General features: G+C 40.7%; 1 protein-coding gene across 1 annotated transcript in view; it reads right to left on the bottom strand.

The window, feature by feature from the left end:
* Positions 1–18799, bottom strand: part of MYL10 (myosin light chain 10) — a 40897-nt gene extending 22098 nt beyond the window's left edge. Inside the window, exons 1-3 of the mRNA XM_018573665.1 lie at positions 18765–18799; positions 2516–2605; positions 370–445 (exon numbers count right to left, since the gene is read on the bottom strand). Coding sequence (XP_018429167.1) covers positions 370–445; positions 2516–2605; positions 18765–18767 — 169 coding nt within the window. The 5' untranslated portion in view covers positions 18768–18799. The remainder of the gene's footprint in view (positions 1–369; positions 446–2515; positions 2606–18764) is intronic.
* Between the last annotated feature and the right edge of the window lie 1706 nt (positions 18800–20505).

Here is a 20505-nt window from a genome sequence, read left to right as displayed (position 1 = left end):
TATATATATATATATACACACACACACACACATATATACATATATAAGATGTAAAAAAAACGAGATTGTAAACCCATTTACATATATACTGTATATTCATTTAGAGGTGAGTGTGTGTTTTTATGAAGGTTAACATTCCTGCACACATACAATCATATATATTGAAAGCGATTGCCCTTCACTAAACTCCTAATGGCTCCAAACCCATAAACAAGAGGATCACATTAAATCAGTTTGGCAGACTTCCCTTTTGGCTGACTGCACTTGACATATCTCCTTTGACTCACGCAGCTTCGGTTTAAGTATAATCATTTCCTACATACTTGAGCATGTGAATTTGATTTAGATATCACTTTTATTTTTCTTTACCCAGAGCAGCGAATGTGTCTCTCAGGTCTCCTTTATCAATGAAGCCATCTCTGTTCTGGTCCATAATGGTGAAGGCCTGGTGACAAGGAAACAGCACAGCATTAGTTAGATCCGCAGGATCTCCCATCCTCTCTGATCTTCGCTTACAGCCTGTGACACATTTCACTTTCAGTTAAAAATAAGCAACAAACAAAGCCTCTGTGAATTACACACGTTTAGTATGCTAATGAATCTTGACAAGGGGTTTAATTAAAATACAATTAACCCACCCCTAGTTCCGTGAACTAAATTAATACGCACAATATGAAGTTGGATGGCTTCCAATACATGATTAGATACAGCCAATGTTAACTCTGTATGGGAGGTTGGGGGAAAGGAGATTAAAATGCAATACTGTCAATACGTGGTTGTAAAAGTTGTCTACTTTTTCCTGCATACGACAGAAAGGAATGTACAAATGCTCACCGCCTTTAGCACTATCAAGTCAACAAAATGTTGGCTCTAGCATCAATGTATAATATAGGGGCTGATCTGAAAAGGATGAAGGGTTTTGCTTTTTAAAAAATCAATCCAGCATTTACTCCAGGGATGGCTGCATTGAGTGTGACTTTGTGACAATATTCTTACGAAGGAAAGCCAGTTAACTGGTAAGTAAGTGTTGCTATATCAAGCTTCTAGCAGCTCCCAGACGTTGATATTGAAGAATAGCCTAACTCTGCACCTGCCTAGGATGAAGAAATGTAAGGGGGGCTGGAAGACAGCTGCTCTTTGTATTATCCTCTCACTTTCCTATGTGTACTTTAGATATGATATATGACAAATTATATGGCAATAAAAATACACATGTCTTCTTATGATGTATGCAAAGTCATGCAGACAAAAGATCTGTGATTATGGATGATGTTTGCAGCAAAGGTGGCCCAACCTGCCACTACCAACTCATTCCTTTGATTACTTATAGAAAAGAATAAAGGAGTTTATAAACATGAAATGCCATTTAGGAAGATCATACATGTGTATGTACTGAGTAGACAATCTGAATTTCGATCTCAAGGGAAAAATCAGCGGAGCAATCAATTTTGGACGATTGTTTTTTTTCCCCTGAGAACAGTTAGCCAGGGGGTACTGTATGTGCAACTTGCTGCACACCGTTTAGGAACATGCAGTCTTTTCCCGATCAAACTATAATTTTATGGATAGGCAGACAATCATTTCGTCATAAGTAAGAGAACCTGCCTAGGGGCTGCAAAATTGATATCCAGCCGTGGCCAACACACTGCTTGAACTCGAACCATTAAGTGTGTGAACATGGTCATGTAGCCTACCCCTAACCTGCCCCCCCCCCCCCCCCCACACACACACACATACATTTACCTGACTAAAGGGGTTCTTCCCCCTGCAGGCTTCTGTAACTTTTTTGAATTTGGCATAATTGTGCCAGGCTCTGCCTGCACAGCCACGTCATCCATTTACAGATTCTTTGACAGGATCTGTGAATGAAGTCCCATCTGCCACCGCAACAGAGGGTCTATTAGTATGGTGACGGCACCATACTTGTAGTTTATTGATACTTGCTCCCATCCCTTAACTGAAAATCCATACCGTGATACAGACATGGGCTTGGAAAAAGAGTCTGCAGGAGCCTGAGCATTGCAGCCATGATCCACTGATCCACAGTGGCAATGCTTTTCCGGCTACAATGCATTTTTTTCATGTATTACTATGTGTGCATTTATTTTATTTTTTATTTTTATAAAAGCTGCACTGTGCCTTTTGGAGATAGAATGAAGGTTTTAGTTGCAGATTAATACTTGTGGTAGTTAAATGGAACCTTTTATAGACATCAGACCAGAGGGACAATAGAGGAGGAAAGAGGGACAGAGGGATTTAGTTCTATATGAGGGACAGTTGGGAGGTATGCAAGTAGCCTGCAGTGTGTATTCACCCGTGTACGTGTGTTTTAGGATTCCCACATTAACAACAAACTAGACAGAACAGAATAAACTTGTGTACTACATCTATCCTGTATACATCCTGCAACCTGTATACATCTCAAGGTTTACAATTTAACTGTTACTGGAATGTACCTTTAAAGGTGTCATATACAAAGCAAACCACATTTCATGTCAAGTGAGCAATACTCTACCTCTTTAAATTCCTGTATTTGGCTTTGATCGAACATGGAAAAGACATTTGAACCTGCTCCATCTGCCCTCTTTTTTGCTTTCTTGGGAGACTAAAAAAAGAAGATAAAAATAAGTGCATAGTCAATATCTGTACTTCCAAACATATAATAACTTCCAAACAATAATCCAGGTCCCAGAAGAATCAATTCCCCAGCATTCCCCTCCATCTTAGCACATCATAGCCTCCCTGCTCTTCTGAGAGTGTCTAATTACGGTCTATGCTGGCCCAGCTCCTTCACCCTTCCCCTTATCTACCTACATAACCTTTTATGCGGCTGCCGGAGTAGGAGAATTTATTAGAGGATCACTTCAATGACAGCTATATGTCTGCAGATATCACTTCCAAGATGGCCATACCTAACATGCCTAAACTACATTAAAGGCACATATAATCTATGGTAAGATTTTTGTTGACATGAATGGTCTGACAACAAGGTTTATTTAATCTCTAAGCAACAAGATAATAAACTCAAGTAGGCCGGGACTTGCAATTTGGCAACTAAGTCATATGCAGGAAGGACTAACTACACCTGTACCATCCATTCTTGGCACATTTCTACGCTTTTGAACTTACCAAATTTGGTTATGAATGCAAATTTGAGGTTGTGTTCTCTAAAGAGATAAATACTGTGCATTTCCAAAAGGGGAGTCTACTGGTTATGTACTACAGTTTTGACTGACAGCTTGCAATTGCACATTAGAATCCAGCAGAACACAAGGAACAGCTGTTATCAAAGACTGCTACCTATTTTCACTCTCTCTTTATATGCTTCTAGGGGTATAAAGTAGTATCATGGAGTTTACACCAACTTTTGATCTGATATCACAGGCTTTCTTTTCATAGAATCTCTGATTCCTCTAGCAATGTATCACACTTTAAATGCGCAGACAGTCAAGGTAATTTAGTGTTACCAGTGTACTACAGTACACTGGTAATACTAAATGGTGCTAATAACTAGAATAACTGTTCAGGTAACATGCCATGCAGTAACTTAGCCAACCCTTCTATCTTGCAAAGTCTTGGAAGGTCTTGTTACACACTACCTCTGGTAACTTGGAGGAGACTAGGGTACCATGCCACTGTATTCCTAAACTTTAAGTATAATCTACCTGCCTGTGCTGTGTGAGGGGGCTGTGTAAATCTCAGGAATGGATGGGCAAATATTTAAATGCTTTGGAAGGAGAAACAGCTTCCACATGTGTATTTAATCTGTGTTTAGCTGTTTGCCTGGAGTTCACCTTTAAAGTGAAAAACTCCTTTAAAAAAAAAAGGCATCACAGGTATACATTACCACTGTAATATTTACAAGTGTTTCCAGCACTGCTTACAACTGCCTAACATGTAACATATACTACATGTATACTTGCTTTCTGGAACAGCCAGTCAGATTATCAATTTTATGCCCGATGAAGCCCTTTGCCAAAGATAAAAGCAATAACACCATCACTGCAGCAGAACAATACCATTCAGCAAATGATGTTCCCAAGTCAGTAAAGTATTAGATGATAACTTCTGCTTCTCTACTCTCTAGCACAACACTCCAGGTAGCGGATGCTGGAATAGTCTAAATAATGTGATTAGAGGGAAGGATACCGTTCAACATCCATGCCTGATACAAAAAGTCACACATGTCAGGAGTGAAGGTTGTTGCTCATAGCAGTGCCTAGTTGATCGTTTTGAGGATGGGCACATCTCATAATTGCCTAGAAGAAATGTCTCTCTATGTTTCCTGTTTATTAACTGACTACTTATCAATTAGTAATACTTTCTCCAAGCAGGAATATAAAATATGATTGAAAATATTAATACATAATACTCAGTTCAGAAAGATTTTATGGTTTACAATTTCACAGATGTACCATTAAAATTCCTAAAGCAACCTTTTTCACACCCCCGTACTTTAGCCGCTATACGCTCAGATATTGACACCAGCAACTATCCCAAGTCATGTGTAGAACACACACGCTCTGTGATTTCAGCTGTCTCTGTGAACACTTTGTGTCAACAACTTTCCTTTTAATAATGAACCACTTACACAGCGGTGCAAAGTTCAACTACTACTCACTCTGGATGCACTGCTCAATTGTAAATAATTCAAATGAAACTGTAAATATTGATATCTTTTATCAGTAATACAAGACAAGCATCATGTGTCATTTGAGTCACAGGATAACTCTGTTAAATTAAACATGCTTATTAAATAACATAAATTAAGATAACACATAAAAAGAGCATTGGATCAGGGTGTGTCTTAACATTCTCATGCATCCAAGAGCCTCAATGTCTCCCCATGATACTCCTAATCTCTAAACGATGAGAATCATTGAGGGTGGTTTCAGTTTATTGGATAATGTTCTCCCAAAGTCTTATTATTGCTCAACATCTGCAGGAGGAGCTTTGGCTTGAAATCTGCTTATGAGTAAAATCATTTTAAAGGCTTCAGTATGAGGGAGGTCTGTTAATGTTTCCACTACTCATAAAGGGTCACTGAAAAAATACACTTTATAGTTTCAGTGGGCACACTCTAGTATTAATGTTTCAAAAAAAACATTGTTGTCTTTTTTTAACTGCTTGTGGAGCCCAGAGCAATGCAGCCAAGTATGAGCCACTGCGATGACAAGGAGGGGATGGATGAGGAGAAAGAATTTGGCATCATCGGCCTAACATCTGCGCGTGTGATGGTTTTTCAAATTGAAATCCCCAATTATGTATCTACATGTCTACAACATATTCTTTCTCTACCTAGGTTGCATGTGACAGTAGATATGCCATTCAGTGATGTGGAAACAATTGCCACACAAGAAAGGACTGTGAAATATGATCACTGCTCCCCAGACATTTGTATATGTAGCTTGTCTTTGGTCTGGCACTCTGAGAGCAAAGGTTAGAGCAACATGAATAGCTCCGGAGGTCTGGAAGTGGTGGTAGTCTTCTGCTACCCCACCCATGCTGCTTTTTCTTACAACCGAAGCAGCATGAATGGGACTAATGGAGACTAAGGTAACGATAAACTTGCATATTAAGGAAGGATGTTTGAAAGGGTTTATATGTGGGAGGATTGGGTGGTAACCTGGCTGAAAATCAAAGTTTCAGAATTACCATCCTACTGTGACTGCAAAGACAAATAAATCATCTAGTTCAAAATATCAGCTGCTTGGCTGGTATGAATCAGCCTGCTAATAATTTGTTGTGTCAAGTCTAGACATTGTGGTATCTTCTTGCTGTCTATATGTTTGCTGCTATCAGAGTTACTTTTGTTTGCCATATATACTTCATGATGAGGTGGTACTGGAATTTCTTATTTTTAGGTTACCATTTAAAATGTTTGGCTACTTCCAGAAATTCACATATATTACATATTTAAGACACACCAATAATAATATGTTTCCTTTGCTGCTTAATATGTGTGGAACATAACACAATAGTTATCTGCCAGTGGGTCAACTCCCCCAGGATGTACTCCTGGTACATTAAGTTTAGAGATTTAGCAAATAGCAAATCATATCTAAAACATATATCATTGAGTATTTTTAGTTATTTAAAAATAGGGAAGGATGGTTAATTGAATACTGCTAGAAATCTGTAAAAACCCAAACTTACCAGTGAGCCAAATTAAAGTCTATGGGGGAAGCAAATCTTGATACTAAATTCTGGAAATTTTCAGGGCTAATGTGGACATATAATGAAGCAAAGAAAAAAAAATAACGCACGGCGGGTTGAGGGTCTTTTTAATGGAACTAACAACAACATGGAAAAGACATCAGTCCTTTAATTTAGATACTTGGAAGATGCGTGTATGCTTTTTTGGCTTTTAGCTCGGTTTAAATACAGCAGCAGCATTTCAACTTTAAAAAAAGGTTTGGCCATGACACCTCCTATATTTTTATCCGTCAGTAATAGGCCATAACCGAATATTCTAAGTAGCTGCCACAACAGATCTAAAAGTTATGGGAAAGTTTACTCTTAAAAAAAAAAAAAGCTAAAACCCTCAACTTCATACAAACTGGTCAGTGTCAAAACAGTTTAATAGTATAATTTATGAGAATCCTTTTTCTGCACTGCCATGCCAATGAAATGTCATAAAAGTGTGTACAAAAACACTTTAAAACCACAACCCCCACATATCAAGGACCCCCTCCCATCTCTTGTTGCCCAATTATTCCTACAATATTCAAAATATAGACTTCAGGTACGTGTTTGGTAGAAATTGGCTAGCTTCAGGACAGTATCTGAGCTCTTGAATAGGCAGAAAACAGAAAAAGACAAGGCAGTTTTTTTCTTGTAGTAAAACTTATAGTGCACTATCTTAGAGACAATAGCCAAAAATATTGTTCAGTGGCTGGACAGTATGTAAGCAGCTTGGTTAGGCTGCAATATAAGAAGGTGAGACGAAACAGGTTTTTTTATTGAAATAAACATTAGAGTGTAGTACTTGATAGACAATGCCCTCAAGTATTGTACAACAGCTGTACTATGCAGTTGAAGATCAGCTGCCATCTGGAACTTCCATCTGAAACTGCACCATAACCACCCCGAGGTCCAGTGGTTCAAGCCCCACTTTGTCCAAGTTCTTTGTGCTGAAACCCCTTCCATATAATCTAGTGGACATTTCCTAGTCGTGGTTGCCTCAGAGTGTCAGATACCCTGCCACAATATGTTTTTTTAACTTATATTATTTATTTTATTTTTTGGGTATTTTATTATTTTGGTATTGATGCAGTGGTTGGGCTGCACACAACAGAGGACAGGCATGTCTGCAATTCCTCAGGTTTGCCATCATAATCGTTCTACTGCCAGACACTTACCAACCAGTAGTTTTACTGTTATTTATTTGCTTACAGTCAGGGCACTGGAGGCAGAGCTTCATATGGAAAACCTACTGCCATAGACTGCACACCCTTTCACATTGCAGGGGCAGTAGCAAATGGAGGGGGTATGCTTATGGCCATGAAAATGGGCAGGCAACAGCAACAATTAAATGTAGAATCCTACGGCCATAGGTTGCTTGTCCTTCCCAAATAAGGACCATTAAAAAAAAAAAATGACAGGTAAGCCTAAAAGGAGAAATAGAGATGCTGCCACATGGAGGTAGTAGGTAGTGAACCTTGCTAATTTAAACTCCTCCTCTTCCCCTTTCTTTCCTCCTACACCTTTACTTACATCTCCTACTCCCTCTACTCTCCCCCCCCCCCTCACCTCCCCCCCTCCCCCCCCTCCCCCCCCCCCCCCCTTCACCTCTTCCTTTTGCCGGCCCTTCCCTAAAGTCAAATTCCCCACACACCTAGCTGCTGTATGCCAGATTGGCATGTCAACTGCTTCATACTAGCTGGTAAAAACTACCCCTTTCTACTTTTTTTCATTTTATTTTAAACTCCTAAGGCTGTCCCTGCCCTGACCAAGCCTACACAAGCAGGGATGGCAATGCTGCAACTAAAATGTTTACAACCGTTCATTCCAGTGGACTACTGGCTGTCAAGGATGTAGCACTGACTAGAGGTGACCCAATATGGAATTAAAGTACTACCTGACCTGCTGTACATTCCATGTCAGAAAGGGCCTTACTGATATAATAAAACAAAATGTGTATATAAGTTTTTAACTAAAAAAAGTCAAACTCTATTTGGGTATTTGTTTTATTAGTTGTGTATTAGTTGTGGTGCACATGAGGTTTGGGTGTGGCTCTGTGTGCACTGTTTTTACAAGTTGTTTTTTTCTTCAAAGGGTGCAGTGAGGTGCTGTGAAAAAAAGGCAGCTCTTGAATAGACTAGTCAGCTACCACTGCCTAATGCACTCTAATCCCCCCAAGCTAAATTTATAATCTACAAAAAAGGAAGAATACCCCAATAATTATAAAAAAAATAGTAGCCAAGGTTTTTATAATTGACGGGCTAACTATAAATTAGATTTAAAGACTTTTCTTTTCTGCCGTAAGGCTTGACAAAAGGCGCAGTCCAAAATGGGTAGCCTAGCGACCACTGCCGTAAGGAGACACTTGCTGGAGCCACTGCTTCACAGACGCTGAGCTGCACAACTGGAGGGCGCTTCTACTGCCACTCTGCATACTGTGCTTCTCCATCACTGTTAATACCCTCCTCTACCCGATTGCTGGCCAGGATGGGTTGCTTTAACATGTTCCTTTGCAGTCTACTTCTATGAGTCCATGCATTCCTTTCTTTTAGTAATAAATGTTATCTTTTATCACACGGGTGATCCTGATCTCTTCTGTGTTTCTGCTCAGAATTACCATTAAGCCATGCTGTTTGCTTCTTTAACCACCCTGATTGGATCCAAGATCTTTCTTTTTGGCCCGGGACACAGTGGGGCCCAGCCATATTCTGTGCGGGCCACCTGGGTCGCTATGGGATCCTCTGCTGGTGGCTTTTACTGGCGGCTGAAGACGAACATGCCGCTGTTCAGATTCAGTTCAGTTCACTGACAGTAATCTGTGCAGCAGCGCGTTCCTCTCCACAGAGTCAATGAGAGCCAGCAGCGGCAGTGGAGGAGGAGGCGGGGCCCGTGGTCGGCAGCAGGGGAGGAGGCGTGGCCCGGTGACGAAGAAGGAGGCAGGACCCATCAGCGACTGGGGTATGCAAGGGGTATAACTAGAAATCACGGGGGCCCCATACAAAATTTTGCCCTGCCCTGAGGCCCTGTCATTTCTAGTACGCCCCTGAGCTCATCCCTCTTTTATGTTAAAAGCAGAGAATATTGTTCCATGCATTTGCAAATACATGTGAAGCCAAACTGTCCTGTCCTGTGTTCAAAGGTCAGGATGTCATTGTTCTGTGATTTCAAGGTCAGTATGACATTGCTCTGTGATTACAAGGTCAGTTTGCCCTTTTTCTGTGATTACAAGCTCAGAGTGATGTTGTAATGTGATTCCAAGGTCAGTGGGACATCGTTCTGTAATTCTAAGGTCAGTGTAATGTTGTTCTATGATTCCAAGATCAGTGTGACATCGTTCGGTGATGCCAACGTCTGTATGGCGTTGTTCTGTGATTTCAAGGTCAGTGTGACATTGTTCTGTGATTCCATGATCAATTTGACATTGTTCTATAATTACAAGGTCAGTGTGTTATTGCTCTGTGATTCTAAGGTCAACGTGTGATTGCTCTGTGATCCCATGGTCAATGTGACATTGTTCTATAATTCCAAGGTCAGTGTGTTATTGCTCTGTGATTCCAAGGTCAATGTGTCGTTGCTCTGTGATTCCATGGTCAATGTGACATTGTTCTATAATTACAAGGTCAGCGTGTCATTGCTCTGTGATTCCATGGTCAATGTGACATTGTCCTATAATTACAAGGTCAGTGTGTTATTGCTCTGTGATTCCAAGGTTAGTGTGTCGTTGCCCTGTGATTCCATGGTCAATGTGATATTGTTCTATAATTACAAGGTCAGTGTTTCATTGTTCTTTGATTCTAAGGTCAGTTTGTCATTGCTCTGTGATTCCAAAGTAAGTGTACTATTGTTCTGTGATTCCATGGTCAGTGTGCCATTGTTCTATGATCACAATTTTTAGTGACAAACGGCACGTTTGTTATGAAGGAGCGAGTCTCGGTGGGAAACTGCAGATATGCACATTTTGTTAAACCAAGTGCTCCTTGCCCTCCTGACAATCTGTTCACAAATTTTCTAAAGCCAAAGATGCTGCAGACTGCCTGTAATCCTGATGGAAAAATCAAGCAGTTCTTAGATAATTCCTGCTAACTCGCAAGAAGTATTTTTACAGGGACATGTTGATTTCTCAGTTCAGGTGGTAGATTCCAGACAGTTTATCAGAAGAGCATCTATTTTCAGACTCATGAATCACTGCCCCCAAAATTCTCCTGCATACACAGCTCACTACACAGTGTCGCCAAGCCCAATAAACCCTCCCCGGACTCACTGGAATATAAAAATAGAGGAATACTTTTATGTCACCCTCAGTTACATTCCAGTGTTCTAGTTAAAATAACACAGTCTCTGCTCAGTAAATTTGTGTGGTCTATCTTTGCGCACGTCATTACTGTTTGTCAGTATCCAACAGCTCAAGCTAAACGTGTAATTATTTTCACTCTGCTGCCTTTGTGTGGACTAATCCTTTGAAAGTAGATTTACCAAGCATTTGAAATATTACGATGCCTTCAACATTTCAGTAATATTGAAGAATGCCTTCAGACATCAGAAAGAACAAATTCCCAGCAGAGATCATTTGACATAATTACTACTTGAACATTTCTAGAGGATTAAAAAACAATTATCAGCTTTTTTTCCACATCCTTCTAATGCTAAGACAAATACACTTATTTTATACTTCAACTTTTACTCATTTCCATCCATCTGCGCTAGGGCTGGAAATAAAATAAAAACATCACTTTATTATTTTTGACTCAAAAGGGAAAATTCAGTTAGCAATAGAATGAGGCACTCCAGGTCAAGGCAAATTTTTACTTTAAATAGTTAAAAATGACACTGTCACAGGGGAATATACTAATTGCCTGGCTGTGTCTGACAAGTAATTTAAAGGGATAGTATTTTTTTGCTTTTGAGCCTGCAAAGCACTGTAATTGTGATCAGTGGATCACAGGTGTAATGCTCTGGCTCCTGCATGCTCTTCTTCCCAGTCCCTGTCTGTACCACAGTATGCACTTTCAGTTATGGGATAGAAAAAGAATGAATGGACTACAAGTGTGGTGATATCACCTGACTTGTACTCCACTGAGAACTACTGAGAAGTCCCTGGCACAGTGGCAGACAGGATTTGTAGTCTCTTCAATCACAGATCCTGTAAATAGATCTTTGAATGGAGTATGTGGCTGTGCATTGGGGCAGCCTGCGGGGAGAAGATCCAAGTGATTCAGGTAAGTTGTGGTAGTGGTGGAAGAGGTGTTTAGGGGGTGGTCAGGAGTGTTAGTGATTTAGAAAGCATTAAAGCCAAAGCATCAGCATAACAGCCAAGGAACTAGCATTCTCAAAAGGAGCGTTCAGTAATGACAACCTCCATTATTCTCACATGACTTCCTCGAAAATCTAAACTCTAGGAAGATAGTAAAGATGCAAATGAATACAGTTCTGTAAATCAATAATATATCAAGAAAGCCCAACTTTAGGGAAATTAAAAGTTTTCCCTTGTAGAGCGGCAGTACCCGCACTGCAAAGGTTTTCTGCTCATTTATGCCTGGGGGGACAAGAAAAAGCTGTTTCACTTACCTGATCCTCGCTCACTTGGAAGTTAGTGCTCTCCTTTTCTCCCCCTGCATTCTGGTTGTGGACTGTCTATCAATGTCCTCTTATGCAATGCAGAGCTATGGTCCCTTCATTGTACTTGATGAGATCACCGTCCTTAGACTGCCAGAGACAAGGGGAGAAAAGCCTGCAGGGATCTATATAGCAGCCCCAATGAGAGCCGGTGGGAGCGGGGATCAGGTAAGAAAAACAGCGTTTTTCTCTCCTCTAGGCATAAATGGGAAACTAAGCCCCACTGCAAGGGAAAACTTTTAATTTCCCAGGAGTTGGGCCTTAAATGTGTTTTAATACCTGAATTTGGCCAATCTGTCTCTTGTAGTCCTTGAACAGCAGAGCTCAGATTGTGAGAGGGAGAAGCAGCACCAGCAGCCAGTCAGCAGTATTGTAGTTTTTATGTAGTAACCAGAGACATGCTGATAGTGGGGATAACAGAGTGACAGAGAGAATAGCTCATCAGTCTGCTACTTTTCCTTTTACTGTCCAGTCACAGTCTGGGTAAGACGCAAGACCTGTAAGCGTTGCTTAATTGAAGCAAAAACAAATCAGGTTTCCTGTCCTGCCTGTTTATTCAAATTTCAGAACTGAATTAGGATAAATACAAATCCTTTGGCAAATAAAACGGTTCCCTTATATGTGTGTATATATAGCTACTATATAGTTAAACTCCAGTCAATAAGTGAAAGCAGTTGTGGAGCAACCAATGCTATCCAGCAAAAACTACAACTGTGCTGAAGACAGAAGCTACTCTCTACTTACTGTTATCTGAGTTTTCCCTAATCCACTGCAGAAAGAACCTGTAGATTGACTCACAGAGTCAGTAGAAGTATATTTCCTGAAATCTATGCTATGTAACCTCCTCTGTCGGCTTTCTATATCACATTCAAACTGGTGGCTTTGAGTGCCATCTTAGTACTGACATTTTTTATTAGGCTTTTAGTATGTGAGAGACCATACGCAGCTTGAGGTGGGTGTATTTGGAAATACTTCTTATGAATCACAAGCAGGGGTTCTCAGATCATCTGGTTACTAACACAATGGATGGAGTGTTGTACTTCAGCTATGCCTGAATGAAAAACTAAAAACACAGAGCTGGCAGGCGGTTCTCCCTGCATACATTTACATATTTCGTTTTCGCTGGATTATACTGTACCACTGAAATTTTTAGTGATTAAGAGTTCTTACTCTTAAGTGCCGTAACCCATATCAGAATCCATCCTATGAATTCCGTAGGGTAGGCTCTAAATGGAATGAGTTACTGCTCTTAAGAATTAACACCTAAGTATATCTAAAGCCAGTCATTTTTTTACATTTTGGATAGCGTGGGGAAGAGTGAGGGCCACTGTCAAGTTTGTTTGTTTGCTGCCCGAGTCTTTGTTGGGGAGATTTACCCTCTATGTTCTGGGGAGGTCCTGGTGATATCTGCTGTAGAGAGCATTTCCCTCAATTTGAATGTGTCTACAGATAAGGAAATGAGGGGAAATCTCCTAAATGGGTCACAGATGGCAAAAAAAACCTGACCCTTCTTTATCCAAAATGATTTTTAAAAAGTATTTATTTTAGATATAATTTAAGAATTACAACTCTTTATTAAATAAAGTCAATAAATCAGTTAAAGTAAAATTAAAGTCTCTGTTTTTTTTTTTACTTACCGCATTTTGCGCTCTATAAGGCGCACCTGACCATAGGACGCAGGGAGGGTAGGGTTCTATGACAGCTGTAGTTAGTGACAGTTGAGACATGTGGCGCTGTGATTACAGCGCCACGGTCTCAGTGATCACACAGAGCAGACGAAGAACGGACATTCTTTGTCTGCTCTACGGGCTCTATGGTGAGCTCCTATGCCGTGGTCACGGGTCCCCCGCCCCCATGGCGGGGGGGCCCGGACATGATCGCCGCCACCGCTCGATTTGATACAAGCGATCTGATTAGATCACTTGTATTAAACGAGCAGCGGCTCCCACTGTACATTTAGCTCTGCTTGTCCGGAGCAGAATAAATGTACGCCCGGCGTCGGGCGATAGGGATCCGCTCCATAAGACGCACAGGCATTTTTGCCCGCCTTTTGGGGGGGAAAAGTGCGTCATATGGAGCGAAAAATACGGTATATCTACTGCTAGCAACAGTAGATATATGTATAAACATTAAAAAACATAAAAAAGTTACCAAACACGTAAATACTTACCTCTGTCTCTGCTGCTCACTTCTGGCTGCAGTACACAGGTCCCTAACGGCCATGCAGGAAGATGATGTGTGCGGGCGCATGCGCAGTCCATGTCACCGGCGTGGAGAAGAGGAGAGAAAGAGTAGAAGTGAATGCACGCAGCCATGAGCGTGCACGCTGGACAGACTCTGTGGGACAGGAAGAGACAGCAGTCTGCTCCGGTTCAGAGACCCGCACCAGTGCTGGAGGGACTGCTGGAAACAAGTGGAAGGAAGAGGATGATCGGATCAAGAGGTATCATTTAAGTTGGGAGGGTTTAATGTCATTTTAACTCCATAAATAATTCTCAGTTATTTCTAACAATGGCCAATAGCGGGGACAATAGCTGCCAATAGTTATTCAAATATACACCAAGCACAGGGGCAACCATTGGTAGTATTATCCATGGTGGCTCCAACAAAACTTGTATAGAGTATTGTATGACACCTCATCTGTGACTTCAACCTTTTGAAGAGACTGATCCCTTCCCAAAGGGCTCCGATTTCTGTGCCCAAAAACAATATAGTAGGTGCAGAAACCTGTCCCAATGGGATATACATAATGGGCAAGTGTAGGAACCTGCATTCCTGTTGAGAAGAAAAAAATGATTGCCATGTTCTATTTGAGTGACAATGAAGCTCATATATTTAGGAACCATTTAAGTGCTCGTTCCTTCACACTTCAGCTGTTCTGACCCAGTCTGAAGGTGCATACAACCAACACAATGTGAACTAATTCAGTAAAAACTGAAGCAGGAAGCTATGTGACTTGCCAGGTGATATCATCCATGTTATTAGGTATGTAATTGCTGGTTGTTGGCGATCAAAATATGAGATCAGTTTTTTAATTTTAAAAATTGCATATCATCAGTTGCATTGTGGAGCATTGCAAAATCACATGCTTAGCATGTCAACGTTATCCCCTGTAGGGCTCAATAAAACCTGTTGACGCAGAACAAACACAATTTATATTTTTTGCTGTATTTTTGATCCATAATAAATCCCACTAACCACCAGACACCATCTCAGCGAAAGATGGCTTGATTAAGTGATTACTCATAATTATAGGTAACATTTTTAGGGCAGTCATCAATTTACATTGTGCGTTTTCCACCTGCGAAATTGTATGAATCCTATTAGTGAGAAAAGAGAAGTATACACATTGATGTAGCTCATAGCTTTCCTACCATTTATTAAAGTAACTAAGTATTAATAAACCATATTAAACCGAAATATCAATGTTCCCAAAGCCAACACATGAAAACTAAAAAAAAAAGCCAGAATTTAGATATTTTTTTCATGAAATCATAAGAAAAGTCTGTAAGCCTTAGCAGGTGTTGAACTTCAATTCACCTCTATGGGAAATGGGGGTTCCTGTGTATATATACATTGGAAGTCTGTGCTATAATCAGTGCATGCATGCTACAGGCCTTTGCATTCTTTTGTCCTCTGACTTATAATAGAGTTCAACAGAAGTCATCTTAAACCAACTAATGTCTGTCAAAATCAGTCAGACCTGGGCAGCATTCAGCTTTGCTGAGCTTGAAGCACCTTGGCATGAAGCTTAAATTATATTGTTTAATACAGTTGTTTACCTTGGTACAGGTATGCAGTCATGCAAAAACATGATAGAGTATGTTTATGCGACAACTCTGATTGATTGCTAGTATACATCACACTCATATGCCTGGATGAACCTCTCTGTGCTGCTTGCATTCATTCATGCAGTTTCAGGGCTCGGTTGCATGTGGGATGTTTTCACCAATCAATCAATTAATTTAAAGTTTGCCTAGACATGAGATGTCACCTGACCAAATTGATTACAGCCAGATCAAGTGACTATTATCACATCACAAATGAGGTAGCAATACTATAGAAGCAGGTAAGTGTTCTACTAAGTGATCCTGTTGCTGGTGGCTTGTCGTGGATGAAAGGACCGCTAGTGTGACAAGGCCCCTAATAATCAGCTGTGCTGGATATTTGTAGATGATCACTCCTGGTTTTTCAGGGATTAAGTTGGCATTGGCAGTTGGCACTCCATTTTTCTTGCTCCCCTACATTCAGCATACATGTTTAAGTAAGTATATATTTTGGTGGTTGAATCATTTCCCCACATAAGACTATCCTCTAAAAACGTGGTTCTCAACTGGTGGGTCAGGATCCAAAAGTGTGTCGCAACCACGTGTTCAGTGGGTCACCGCGTGCCTTCCACTGCGCTACACGAGAGGCTCCTCAGCTCCCCCCTAGCATAGCACTGTCGGTTCTCGCGCTGAGCAGCCATTCAAAATATGGTGCCAAATGTCAGCTTGAGGTGGGGTGGGGTGGGCTGGGGGTATGGCCACGAGGGAGCTCCATCTATATGCGCATTGCTTACAGCTTTGTCGCATGCCCTGTAAAGGTGCCTGGAATGGAGTGAAAATAAACACTTTTACTTTTTGCACTTACCGAAAGGCCCTTGTAATGGGGTGGGTGCTCGCAGTGACTGTGGATGGCGGCGCAAACATCAGCAATATGTAGAAAAGTCCCCAGTACACCAAATCCTTTTAGGATAGCAAAATGTTCATTTATTTGCAGTTCCTTCCAGATAAACAAGCGCTTTCGGGGCCGCACAGGGTCCCTTCATCAGGCTTCATCGTCAATGCTAAGCCTGGTGTTTTTGAGGGCCCGTTCACACTAGTGCAGTGCATTAATCGCACAGCCCCATGTGATTAATGCACCTTACCATGCATTCGCACCTACCACACATTCTGGTGTGTGAGATGTGTTGCATTGCCATTCATTCGAATGGCAACCCAAATGCACCTCCCGCCCAGAGTTCAATTGTCCACACTGGAACACGTGGTACTGCAATGCCATGCGTTCCAGAGCCTTGAGTCGCGACTTAATGACCAAGGACAAATGTGCGTCCTGAAGTTACACAGGTTGAGAACCACTTATCTGATAGCTATGCTCTTCTACTTTTGATTTTTACCAGTGTGAGATTGACAGGGTCTCCTTCACTTATGGTCAATAAAACACAATGGCACCGACCCCATAGAGCAATTTGCTTGATGCTGCTGATACATATCAACAGTGATTTCAGTGATTTTGCTAGAGTGTTTAATGTGAGAAGAAACATTTCCATAATTTCCTATATTGATATTCTAACTGATGATACTGTATCTTTGGCAGCACAACACTAAGGACTCATTCACACGGAGCCCCTGTCCTTCTCTACGGGACTACGTGGCCGTACGCCGCATTATGCTCACCCACCCTGCACGTCCGTGCGGGTGAGCGTATGACAGGATGGATCCTGTCTACATCCGAGCCAGGACACATGCACCCATACGGACCTGCACTTGAGGTGAGCGTAGGGGGGCGTATGGCCGCATAGTTCCCCCGCAGCACCCGTCCTTCCCGGGAGCTGTCCGATACGGCTGTGCACGCAGCTGTATGTGCTGGCCGTTTCTAGTGTGAATGAGGGCTAATTGTCCACTGAACCCCATACTGGCAAATGCCTTGTTCTATAAGATTTGTAGAAAAATAGAAAGAAACCGGATGATTTGCCCATTAAATAATCAGCTCCTAGCTTTTATTTTCAAACGTGTGCTGCAAAAATATTATCTGGAACCAAACTGTCTGCTCTATGCAATATTTCCACTTATTCCATGTTTTTTTCTGGTAGTTTACAGTATATAATTCTGTATTATACCTAATGCTCCAGAATGTCTAATCTCCAATCCTACATCTACCTGAATCATAAAAAAACTTTTCATAAAAGGCAGAACAGCAAAAAACAACACGTTTTTATGATCAGTATTTTGCATCTTGTTCCATAATGTTTGCTGTAATCATTGTGCCAAACTGGAGATAACTATTGCTAGAGATTACCCTACAGTTACCTACATTACTATATTGTTCTCTCTATAGAACTCATGTACAGTGTGTACAGTTCCCCCATTTTCCCTTTTGGCAGACCCTGTACAAGCATATCAGAACAAAACAGGGAACTAATACTTTTTTCAACACCAGCATCCACCATCAAATTTACCAAAAAGGTGGAATGATGCTGTACTTGATAAAGAATATATGTGCTAGTTGCCACCCATACAACCCAATATATAATCTCCAAATTTTCCCATCTTCCTTTAAGATCTACAATAATTATTATTATTAGGGATGTTCAGATACCAGTTCAGATACCAGTGCCGATACTAGGCATTTTCATAAGAACTACCAGGGTTGCAGCGGTTGCAGCTGGGACCTGGCTCTGGCGCTCCACCACTGTCCTGAAATCATTAGTCTGTATTGTTTTAGAAAAACTGTCACATGACAATAAAGAAAAATGTATCAGTACTTGTATCTGTGAGTACTTGGACAAGTATCAGTACTAGTACTTGAAAAAAATTGTATCGGTGCATCTCTTAATTATATTTATAAAAAAACAAATCATACATTAAAACAGAGATGTACAAATCCCAGGAGCTCTGTATGCTCCTTACAAATGACAGCTGCCTCCTAATTTTTAAATTTTTCTCTAGTCTAGTCTTGGAGCTGGAAAAGTATCTGTACATGTACTTGTACCGAGTACAGTACTTGGTATCTGAGCATCCCTAATTATTATTCTTATACAGGATTTATATAGCGCCAACAGTTTGCACAGCGCTTTATTGTTTCATCGGCACCACAATAAAATAAAAAATGTAAAAATTATAATAAATTAAAAACTATTACAAATTTTGCAGTTAAATACAATAGTAAATTAACCAACATTATGATAAAGATGGGAATCACGTTACCATAGTCTTGCTGCTCCCTCGTGCCCAACTATCAAGCCAGCTGAAGCCATAGAGATCATCTTTTTATAGTGTCACTCAGGATTAACTCTGTTTGTTCCAAGTTTAGACAATAGATGTAAGGTTGGAAAAGTCCAGTAATCGGATCTCTGAATTATCTCAGGCATCTGTCCCACAAGCCATTGTGTTTTCATAGAAATATTAGTTGGTTACAGAAAGCTCTTTGAAAATGTGCTGGATATCTTTATGGATCTGCACACATGGTCATGAAATGCAGGTTGAGTCAGAAGGTTTTACAGATTTCATAGCCATAAAATGTGGAAGAGCAGATACAAATGAGAAAGGTTATCCTACCACACACCTATTTAGGTCAGATTAAGATCTGTGGGGTCCCCTGGGCAAAATGAATGTGTACTGAGGTGTACCCTTTGGATGAAGGGAAATAGAGAATATAATAACAGATGATAGGTACTGAGATACTAATTAATGTTTAGTGGCACAGGATTCTCCTTCCATTCTGTAGGCATGGCTGGTACATGCTCATACAAATGTATATAATTGGGAAATTTTGGAACCTGTGAGCCTGAGATTGTGCACGGAACAGGGGGTGATAAAGCCATTGTGGCACATGTATTGCTGAATTTTTTATGTTGCCACACAGTCTGAGGCATATTTATAAAGTACCGAATGTGAGGTCCCTTGGTTAAAGTTACTATCTTCGGAGGGGCAACCTTAGGATGGAAAAGTAGCAAACGTGAAATTCCCCAAACATTGTTAATCTTCTCTGTAATGAGTTTATATACTGTATACAGGAAACTATTCACCACTTGTGAATGTCACATTCACTGCTTTCTAAATATCCCCCTAGGTGTTTTGGGGGCATGGTTTGACAGCGACAGCTTTTTTATAGGGGGTTGGGGGTTTACTTTGGAATCATATAGTTCCCATAACAAACCATGTTGACTTGGTCAACCACCCACACTGCGGCACCAATGCAATAAGCTGTGTGCATATGCAGAAATACACAGACAAAATACTGGCAGTTGTGGTCAGAGGGAGGACCCGGAGGAGAAGAGAGTGGCCGAAGCTACGGCCAGATCCTTCGGCAGCTTTGTGAATAGACCCCTATGCTTCTTCCTTCCTCCCTCTTCTTCCATAGTGATGGTTTTGTGCTCCAGCCTGAAATCTGGCTAGGAGTGGTGATGCTGATATCATTACTTTAGTCAATTTATTAGTTGGCTAGAGAAAACAGAAAAGCCTGCTGGATCTCTGGGTACAAACATGAGGGTTCCCAAGTATACACACGTACACCTACCTAGGCTTCAACATCAATTATTTCGGCATGTAAATGGCAAAACTGTTTACATCAATATAAAGACCACAGTGTTCAAATCATACTATAGATAAGATTAAGAAAAATTAACTCAGACTGGTCTATATACATTTTGCACATTACATTTGTATGCAGGTAAATGGTAACGCAATAATTGTGGGTACTGGTAAGAGATATAGGCAGTAATAAGTTACAACTTTTGTTGGATGAGGAGGAGAGAATATTTATGAAAAGAAAGAAAGCAATACTACAAAGACTTTATAGTTCTGGGTATCAGGAAGAACTGTACAGCACCAAGGGTGTCCTCATATAAATGTTCACCATTATGAATGAGTACAAGTACACATGCTGCATTGCATAAACATCAATGCCATATTTACGTTGTAGTAACCCACATATAATACAGCACTT

This window comes from Nanorana parkeri, unplaced genomic scaffold (genome assembly GCF_000935625.1).
Source record: "Nanorana parkeri isolate BGI_ZX_2015 unplaced genomic scaffold, ASM93562v1 scaffold48, whole genome shotgun sequence".
Classification (NCBI taxonomy): Eukaryota; Metazoa; Chordata; class Amphibia; order Anura; family Dicroglossidae; genus Nanorana; species Nanorana parkeri.
The sequence above is the reverse complement of the archived record's forward strand: the minus strand, read 5'-3'. Positions and strand labels throughout refer to the sequence as shown.